Source organism: Somniosus microcephalus, chromosome 11 (assembly GCF_052327205.1).
Source record: "Somniosus microcephalus isolate GS21.2 chromosome 11, FLI_Smic_1.0, whole genome shotgun sequence".
NCBI lineage: Eukaryota > Metazoa > Chordata > Chondrichthyes > Squaliformes > Somniosidae > Somniosus > Somniosus microcephalus.
In genome coordinates, this window is record NC_140997.1 from 36,231,644 (window position 1) to 36,241,752 (window position 10,109).

The window sequence follows — 10,109 nt, forward strand, 5'->3', positions numbered from 1 at the left end:
GTGGTGGTTCTACTGTTGCCATTTATACCTCCTCTGGACCCATTTATTTTTTTATTGTCCCCCCTTTTGCCTTGCACCATCATCCCTTTTGTCATTTAATCACTCCTGCCCTCCACCCTATCACAGACCTTCCCTTTTGTTCTTTCCTCCCCTCCCCCCTTCCCTGCCTCTGTACTGGCTTACAAACTGTTAAATCTCTAACTTCTTCCAGTTCTGATGAAAGGTTTCTCTCTCCACAAATGCTGCCTGACCTGCTGAGTGTTTCCAGCATTTTCTGTTTTTATTACAGAAGGCTGAAATATACTGGAGCCCCCTTACACATGATGGCTTTGGTAATTACAGCATCTGCAAGAGACAGAAAGAAACACAAGAATAAACCACTCACACCAGAGAAATAGGAAACAATCAATTCGAGGGATGGACAGCAAACACAGGCTAACATTCAACTTTTATATACACTTTAGAGTAAAGAAAAGACTTCCAAAAGTGCTAGTTTTAGCTGTCAGCATTTCAATCAGTAGCAAAATGTTGTTCAGATAAACGGTCTCATAATCCTAAAGTGTGGGTCTTCAGTAAGTCACCTGTTTTGCCTTCAATTTAGATAAGTTGCCATTTTGCTTGGAAGAAAGAACATTTATTTGACCCAATCTTAAAGCAAAATATAGCTAATAACCCATACTGAAGGGGATAGATGCAAGAAGATTTTGTGACTGTGATGAAATATGCCATTCATCAGGCACTCTGTATTCTCTGTGTTTGATTGTGCCTGTGACTAGCAGGGGAGTTTAGTTTCAGTTTCATTTCCTTACCTGTATTGTATTGTGTGTAGGGCTCCGCCCATACCTGGCCCCTACTTAAGCAGGCCCCAGCGTGTCTCACAGGCAGTACAGCAGATCTCTGGATGAGAGACACTTCTCCACTGTGTATTACTTTCTGAGTTAATAAAAGCCTTGCTTTGCTCCGTTAACATTGAGTCTCGGATTCATTGAGGCACATCAGTGACATTAACACATTTAACAAAACTCCATAAATCATCCAAACCTTGACACAGTTAGAGGACAAACTACTTCCCGAGGAATATTTTAATCTTACCTCACTCCATTCCTTTGACCTGCCCTTGTCTGTTTTTGCTTGGTCAGAGTGCCCCCTTAAACAGTGTCCTTTGGAGAAAAAAATGTAGTGTGTCATTAGAGATAATGCATTGACTATAATCAGAAAATAATAATGGTTTTATCTACAATAAAAATAGGGGCATACAAATTACTAGCAAAAGACAGATATTTCAAAAATACACTTGTTTTCCCTTTTATTCACAAACTCTAATCAGGACCTAACTAACTCCTAATTAACTGATGTACAAACCTAAGAAATTAAATGACAATGTCGGAGTTGAAATATTCCACTGGTCTAGGATCTGTGGCCTTCCATTTCCAGATCCCCTTCTTTCTCACTCATATTCTGGTGTTTGCAGCAACACAAATAAATAGATACAAGTCTTTCCTGCGTCCTTAACATCCAGCCATGTTGTGCTACTAATGAAAAGTACAAAACTCATGGATTTAGGCAAGTCCTGTAGTTTACACCGACTAACAGGTCACTACAGGAACAGCAGGTTAAACATCAAAGTGCGCATTTCAAGGGCAAAAGGGAAGTGGAGTGGCGAAAGGGTTTAGGGAACGGACTCCACAGCACGAGGCCTAGGCGGCTGAAAACACGGCCATCAATGGAGGGGCGAAGGGAGGGGTGCACAAAAGACCAGAGTCAGAAGAACAAAGAGCCCTTGCAGGGTTATGGGGCTGTAGGAGGTTACATATATAGGGAGTGGCAAGGCCTTCAAGGGATTGAAACACGAAGATGAGCATTTTAAATTGAAGGTATTGGGGGACCAGGAGCCAATGTAGGTTGGCAAGGACAGGAGTGATGAACGAGATGATGCAAGACAGGATATGGGCAGCAAAGTTTTGGATGAGTTAAAGTTTACAAAGGGAGTAAGATGGGAGGCCAGCCAGGGAGCAATGGAATAGTTGAGTCTGGAGGATACAAAGGCATGGATGAAAGTTTCAGCAGATGAGATGAGGCGGGCGATGTTAGAGGTAGAAGTAGGCGTTCTTTGTGATGGAGAGGATATGGGGTCAGGAGCTCAGCTTGGGGTTGAATGAGATACAGAGGCTGTGAATCCTCTGGTTTAACCGGAGACGGTAGCCGGGGAACGGGATGGAATCAAGGGCAACAGTACGGACTTTGTGGCAGGGGGCAAAGACAATGGCTTCAGGCTTCCCAATGTTTAACTGAAAGAAATTGAAACTCATCCAAGACTAGATATCAGGCAAGCAATCTGATAGAACAGATGCAGTGGAGGGGTCGAGAGAGGTAGAGCTGGGTATCGTTAGTGTATATGTGGAAGCTGGCCCTATGTCTTTGGATGATGTCACCAAAGGCCAGCATGTAGATGAAGGAAAGGAGGGTGCCAAGGTAGATCCTTAGAGGACTCCAGGGGTTAACAATGCAGGGACAGGAATAGGAGCCATTGTTGGAGATACTCTGCCTACAATTTGATAGGTAAGTGTTGAACCAAGTGAAGAAAACCACATTAAGCTGGGAAATGGAGGAAAGGCGCTGGAGGAGGATGGTATGGTTGACTGTGTCAAAAGCTGCAGAGAAAGCAAGGAGAATGAGGAAGGGAAAGGCACCACGGTCACAGAGTATACAATTTGTGACTTTGATTAGGGTCATTTCAGTGCTATGGCAGTGTTGGAAACCTGATTGGAGAGATCCAATATGGAGTTGTGGGAAAGATGGGCACAGATATTGGAGGCGACAATACAAAAGGGGGGAGAAATTCAGTATCGCCCTGTTTGGGGTGCAATTATCGGCCGGGCGCAATGTTTAGCGCCTGGCGCCAATTATCGCCTCCGACTGCAAACTTGGCTTCTATCACACCTGGGGGGTGATTGGAGCGCTAAAATCAGGCGCTACACACCTCTCTTAAGGCGCTAACGCCAAGGTGCGAGGCGCTACCTCAGAGCGCTGGCGAAGTTCATGTGATGTCAGTCAGCAATGGAACACAGATACACTGGCGCCGGCCAGTTCTTAAAGGGGAGGGTCGATCTTGCTCTCCATCCACACCCTGCTCATTGCAGCCTTGAATCTCGGCCTGGAGAGACCTGTACATCAAATCTGCTGGAAAGAACAATGGAGCGGCCCAGGGAAAGAGCTCAGCGTGCAGCCCCCAGTCTCTTCTAAATCGATGCAAGGAAGGTCAAATCAAAATGAACCTGCAAAGTGCTGCTCAGTACCCAAAACTCCTTCACACAGCGTTGAATCTCTCCAGAAGTCTCTCTCTCTCTCTCTCTCAGAATGCGTGGTGCAAATATGTCACCAACAAAAAAAGGCAGGAAGCGGTCGCCTTTAAATAACACTCCCCCAGTCCCTTCCTGACTGCAAAACGTTCCCCTCAACCTGTCGTTGCTAGCGGCAGGCGGAAAGGCGGGGGCGCCACTCACTATCCAGTCCGGGGCGTTGCACGCTCGACTGACGTCATGATCTGCAGGCGCAGGAGATCGTGGCGGTAGTGTTTAGCGCTGCCGCAAAATGTCTGGTCAATTTCGCGAGCGGCGCAAACATCGTTAGGGCGCTAACGGGAGGCGCAAAGCAACCAAATTCCCCCCCCCCCCAGGTCTTTGGAGAGGAAAGGAAGATTGAGATGGCAGCAGTAGTTTTAAAGGACAGATGGGTTGAGGATGGTTTTTTTGAGAAGTGGGTTAAAACGACTATTTTGAAAGGGGGTGAATAGTACCCGAGGAGAAGGAGCCATTTACAATGGAAACCAGGCAGGGAAGGTGGGTAGAATCATAGAATAATACAACACAGGAGGCCATTTGGCCTACCGTGCTTGTGCCGGCTCTTTGAAAGAGCTATCCAAATAGTCCCATTCCCCTGCTCTTTCCCCATAGCCCTGTAAATCTTTCCCAGCACAGGACCAGGACCAACTGAGTACTTCTTTGCACTCGATGGGTATTGACTTTTTCAGACTTAAAAGTAGCTAGCAGTTCAGGGGGAATGGGATCAAGGGAGCAGGAAGTGGATCTCATGGACAAGATGAGCTTGGAGAAAGCACGAGGAGAGATACTAGAGAAGAACACAGATTAGGGCTATAGCAGGGAGAAGCTTGGCTTGGTGTGCAAGGGGAGGGGGGAGACGGCAGAGATAGCTGAATGGACAGTCCCAATCTTAGTGACAAAGAAGTCCATGAGCTCCTCATACCTGTTGTTAGAGGTAAGGATGCAGAAACATAGAAGATAAGAGCAGGAGTAGGCAAGAGAGAAGGATTTAAGGAGATGGTTGGTAGTGGAGAAAATAAACCAATGGTCATCTTTGTTCTCCAGGATGACCCTGGAGTAGTGGGCAGTTTTAGCAGAGAAGAGCAAGACCCAATACCGCTTGCTCCAATCCAGACAGATCTGGTGACGGATGGCTAAATGTGTTGTGCGCCAGATACATTCAAGTCTGCGCCTTTTGGACTTCAGGAAGTGAAGATGAGAGCCACACCAGGGGGAAGAACTAGGATGGCAGAGAGTAAAGGTTTATGGGGACAGGGGCATCAAAGGTGGAGGTGAGGTAATGGTTGAACAAATTGATCACTGCACAAATATTGCAGAAATAGAAGACAGTTAGGAGCTTAAAAGTACAGTTGTAATTGACTTGTTTTTTTTTCAGGGGCAGATGCAGAAAGAAGGGGAGTTGGAAAGGGTGGTAGAGATGTGAGTGGTCGAGAAATACAAGGAAATATTCAGAGATGGGCTTGTCTGTGATCAAGACCATAGGAGTAGAGAGGCCACATAAGGTTGAGGGGCTGGCCTTGAATATGCCTAGGAGAGTGTATATGGAGGAAGAGTTTTAGAGGACAGAAGAGTAGTAAAATCAGAGGCAAGGGTAAGGTGATGAGACTGAAATCACGGAGGATGATGAGTCATTCAGTGCAGAGGCTGAGGGAGGAATGGAGGGAGGCTATCAGGGAGAAACTCATAATGGAGCTGGAGGGGACAGTAGAGAATGAGAATTTTGAAGGAGACGTGAGTAGGGTAATCCAAGTAGGAGCAAAGAGGCTTGTGAGAAACATTGAGACAACAGTCGAACGTCATTTACATTAAATAGATTTTTGGGGGGGGGGCGTATGCAGATGAAAGGCAGGATCTGAGACTAAATGGATTGAAGGGTAGCAGGTAGTCAATCATTAGGTAGGGACGCACAAATCCAGACAGACACACATGTACTGAAGACCAAGATCAAGATAAGGCAGACACTGAAAGAAGACAAATCTACAATAAGATGCATGCAAGTATTAGGAATAAGATGCTGGAATTGAAGGCTGTTGTGGCAGAGAAGATGAGAACTATGATGTAGTGGGAATATCAGAAACATAGCTAAATCCAAAGGATGGAAATCATTTTAACATGCAGAGTGGACAGAAAAAGCAGAGATGTAACCCTGTATGCCAGGGGTAAATGAAGCTGATCCTTTGCAAGGGGGAAGTTACAAAATTAGCTACTTTGATTAGACATCTGAAACGCAAAAAAAAATTCAAACTAACACTAGAGTACGCTGATGGAGTATGATGTGAAATTAAATAGCTTAACTTATCTAACTTGCAGGTACATTTTACAATTACCTGCTGATTGACACTTATTCTCTTAAAAATTGAGAGTTTAAAAAAAAAATCTGTCCAACTTGAAGTTTCCCTGCCAAAAGAAATACACTAATAAAAAGCTAAAATGTGACAATACAATTGCACCCTAGCTTGGTTTTCTTGCCACATTTACAGTAGATGATGGGGGTTAAATTGGACAACCCCCAAAAACGGTTGTCGCTACCTTTAGAGGGCACCAATTTCCTTCGGGATACTAAAATATCACCCCAAATACGAGATCCCATATGAAACTGAATTTTGCTGAAACAAATACTAAAACTGATCCAGAATGCTTCAAAGTAATAGCACTAAAGGAAACCAGCTTTAGTGCAAGTAAGATTTTCAGACTGGTTGAACACAGGTTTATGATCATTACCATTGACTCAAACACAGTAATATTTTCCTGAAACTTTGGCATACTTCAAAATAGTACTTTAATTCCATGTTGTATTAATGCAACCTGAGGGGTAAGTCGAAGAGCTGAAGTGTGACTATAGTGATAACCAGCATAGCAACGCAACAAGCGTCGCTGACAGCGGGGAAGCCCGGGAGGCTCAGCCCAGCATTTGCCTAGTTACAAGGTTCAGGGTGAAGCCCCGCTCTGACTCCCCCTTCACCCGGCAAGAAGTCAGCTGTTGCCCACCAAGTGCACCCGCCCCTCCGGCCACAGACTGACCCCTGGGACTGGGGCTGCAACCGAGGCCTAGCGTTTTTCGGTACGGCAGCGGATTCCAAGCGACCTCCCGAGACCGATCATCGAACCGCTCCCCGCGATGCCCCGATACTCACGCTCCATGTCATCGCTGGCGCCACTCCCCCCGGCCTCGGGCCACCTCACCCAAACTTCCGTCCACCCGGCAGTTTGTGTCGGTAACGGCGGCAACAGCCAACCACCGCGCACTTCCGCCCGCCGCAAACCAATCGCTGCCGACTTCCGCTGCTCCAAGACAGCAGCCGGGCTCAGTGCCCGCAGTACCCGGGGCTCAGCTCAGTGCCTGCAGTACCCGGGCTCAGTACCCGGGGCCCAGGCTCAGTGCCCGCAGTACCCGGGGCTCAGGCTCAGTGCCCGCAGTACCCAGGGCTCAGGCTCAATGCCTGCAGTACCCGGGCTCAGTGCCCGCAGTACCCGGGGCTCAGGCTCAGTGCCTGCAGTACCCGGGCTCAGTGCCCGCTGTACCCGGGGCCCAGGCTCAGTGCCCGCAGTACCCGGGGCTCAGCTCAGTGCCTGCAGTACCCGGGCTCAGTACCCGGGGCCCAGGCTCAGTCCCTGCAGTACCCGGGGCTCAGGCTCAGTGCCTGCAGTACCCGGGCCCAGTGCCCGCAGTACCCGGGGCTCAGGCTCAGTGCCTGCAGTACCCGGGCTCAGTGCCCGCAGTACCCGGGGCTCAGGCTCAGTGCCTGCAGTACCCGGGCTCAGTGCCCGCTGTACCCGGGGCCCAGGCTCAGTGCCCGCAGTACCCGGGCTCAGTGCCCGCAGTACCCGGGACCCAGGCTCAGTGCCTGCAGTACCCGGGCTCAGTGCCCGCAGTACCCGGGCTCAGTGCGTGCCCGCAGTACCCGGGCTCAGTGCCCACAGTACCCGGGGCCCAGGCTCAGTGCCCGCAGTACCCGGGCTCAGTGCCCGCAGTGCCTGGGCTCAGTGCGTGCCCGCAGTACCCGGGCTCAGTGCCCACAGTACCCGGGGCCCAGGCTCAGTGCCCGCAGTACCCAGGCTCAGTGCCCGCTGTACCCAGGGCCCAGGCTCAGTGCCCACAGTACCCGGGGCCCAGGCTCAGTGCCCGCAGTACCCGGGCTCAGTGCCCGCAGTACCCGGGGCCCAGGCTCAGTGCCCGCAGTACCCGGGCTCAGTGCCCGCAGTACCCGGGCTCAGTGCCCGCAGTACCCGGGGCCCAGGCTCAGTGCCCGCAGTACCCGGGCTCAGTGCCCGCAGTACCCGGACTCAGCGCCCGCAGTACCCGGGGCCCAGGCTCAGTGCCCGCAGTACCCGGGCTCAGTGCCTGCAGTACCCGGGCTCAGTGCCCGCAGTACCCGGGGCCCAGGCTCAGTGCCCGCAGTACCCAGGGCCCGGGCTCAGTGCCGCAGTACCCGGGCTCAGTGCCCGCAGTACCTGGACTCAGTGCCCGCAGTACCCGGGGCCCAGGCTCAGTGCCCGCAGTACCCGGTCTCAGTGCCCGCAGTACCCGGGCTCAGTGCGTGCCCGCAGTACCCGGGGCCCAGGCTCAGTGCCCGCAGTACCCGGGGCCCAGGCTCAGTGCCCGCAGTACCCGGGCTCAGTGCCCGCAGTACCCGGGGCCCAGGCTCAGTGCCCGCAGTACCCGGTCTCAGTGCCCGCAGTACCCGGGCTCAGTGCCCGCAGTACCCGGGCTCAGTGCGTGCCCGCAGTACCCGGGGCCCAGGCTCAGTGCCCGCAGTACCCGGGGCCCAGGCTCAGTGCCCGCAGTACCCGGGCTCAGTGCCCGCAGTACCCGGGGCCCAGGCTCAGTGCCCGCAGTACCCGGGCTCAGTGCCCACAGTACCCGGGCTCAGTGCCCGCAGTACCCGGGGCCCAGGCTCAGTGCCCGCAGTACCCAGGGCCCAGGCTCTGCCCGCAGTACCCGGGCTCAGTGCCTGCAGTACCCGGACTCAGTGCCCGCAGTACCCGGGGCCCAGGCTCAGTGCCCACTGTACCCAGGGCCCAGGCTCAGTGCCCCCATTACCCGGACTCAGTGCCCGCAGTACCCAGGGCCCAGGCTCAGTGCCCGCAGTACCCGGGCTCAGTGCCCGCAGTACCCGGGGCCCAGGCTCAGTGCCCACAGTACCCGGGGCCCAGGCTGAGTGCCCGCAGTACCCAGGGCCCAGGCTCAGTGCCCGCAGTACCCGGGCTCAGTGCCCGCAGTACCCAGGGCCCGGGCTCAGTGCCCGCAGTACCCAGGGCCCAGGCTCAGTGCCCGCAGTACCCAGGGCCCGGGGCCCAGGCTCAGAGCCTGCAGTACCCAGGGCCCAGGCTCAGTGCCCGCAGTACCCAGGGCCCAGGCTCAGTGCCCGCAGTACCCAGGGCCCGGGGCCCAGGCTCAGAGCCTGCAGTACCCAGGGCCCAGGCTCAGTGCCCACAGTACCCAGGGCCCAGGCTCAGTGCCCGCAGGGCCCAGGGCCCAGGCTCAGAGCCTGCAGGGCCCGGTGCCCAGGCTCAGTGCCCGCAGTACCCAGGGCCCAGGCTCAGAGCCTGCAGTACCCAGGGCCCAGGCTCAGTGCCCGCAGTACCCAGGGCCCAGGCTCAGTGCCCGCAGTACCCGGGCTCAGTGCCCGCAGTACCCGGGCTCAGTGCCCGCAGTACCCGGGGCCCAGGCTCAGTGCCCACAGTAGCCAGGGCCCAGGCTCAGTGCCCACAGTACCCGGGGCCCAGGCTCAGTGCCCACAGTACCTGGGGCCCGGGCTAAGTGCCTGCAGTACCTGGGGCCCAGGGTTCAGTGCCCGCAGTACCCAGGGCCCGGGTCAGTGCCCGCAGGACCCAGGGCCCAAGCTCAGTGCCCACAGTACCCGGGGCCCGGGCTCTGTACTCTTACCACTAATTCCATTTCCTGCCTGGACACTGTCTCAGGCTGAACCAGACTGTTCACAAGCTTGGTTTCCTATTCAACCCCAAACGGAGCTACCAACCCCATATCCTCTCCATTACAACGAGTCCCTAGTTCCACCTCCATAATGTTGTCTGCCTCCGCCCCTACCTCAGCCCATCTTTGACTCAGCTTTTGGTTAGCCCTCCTCATAACCTCTTGGCTCGGCACCCATTTTTTTGATTATGCCTCTCTGAAGTGCCTTGGGATATTTTTCTACGTTAAAGGTGCAGTATAAATGTGCAAGTTGTTGTTTTTAACTTGTACTGTGGCAAGGCTAACTGTACACCATGATAAAGCCTACGGCCATACTAGTCTGAAAACGCCCGATCTAGTCTGATCTTAGAAACTAAGCAGAGCCAGGATTGGTTAGTATCTTGGATGGGAGACCTCTTGGGAATGCCCGGTGCAGTCAGCTTCAGGTTGGTCACTTTGATCCTTCCCCCTGCATTTGTCGCCAAGGTACAGAAGAAGCTTATCGACTTTTTCTGGGACAAAAGGAAGCACTGGGTTTCTGCCGCAGTTTTGAGTCTCCTGCTTAGGGAGAGCGGTCAGGCGCTGGTGTGCCTTCGCACCCAGGCTGTGACTTTCTGCCTTCAGACCCTGCAGAGATACCTGTACGTCGAGGATTTTCCCAGATGATGTGCGCTGGTGACGTATTTCTTCCACCAACTGCACGGCCTCAATTATGACACGCAGCTCCTGTTTGTAAAACTGAGGGGTACCTGTGCCTGCTTGCGGGAGCTGCCTGTCTTCTACCAGGAACTGCTATGGGTCTGGAACAAGGTTGCCTGCAGATGGAGTTTTTCCCCGTCAAGAGTGGCGGCTGT

The 10,109-nt window shown here is 53.1% G+C and overlaps 1 protein-coding gene across 2 annotated transcripts in view; it reads right to left on the reverse strand.

Annotated features, from left to right (window-relative positions):
• The window catches only part of katnip (katanin interacting protein), a 144,009-nt gene extending 137,436 nt beyond the window's left edge, over nt 1–6,573 (reverse strand). For both annotated transcript variants that reach the window (XM_086000481.1, XM_086000480.1), the window contains exons 1-2: nt 6,476–6,573; nt 1,093–1,160 (exon numbers count right to left, since the gene is read on the reverse strand). In XM_086000481.1, coding sequence (XP_085856607.1) covers nt 1,093–1,160; nt 6,476–6,482 — 75 coding nt within the window. In that variant the 5' untranslated portion in view covers nt 6,483–6,573. The remainder of the gene's footprint in view (nt 1–1,092; nt 1,161–6,475) is intronic.
• Nucleotides 6,574–10,109: the final 3,536 nt, after the last annotated feature.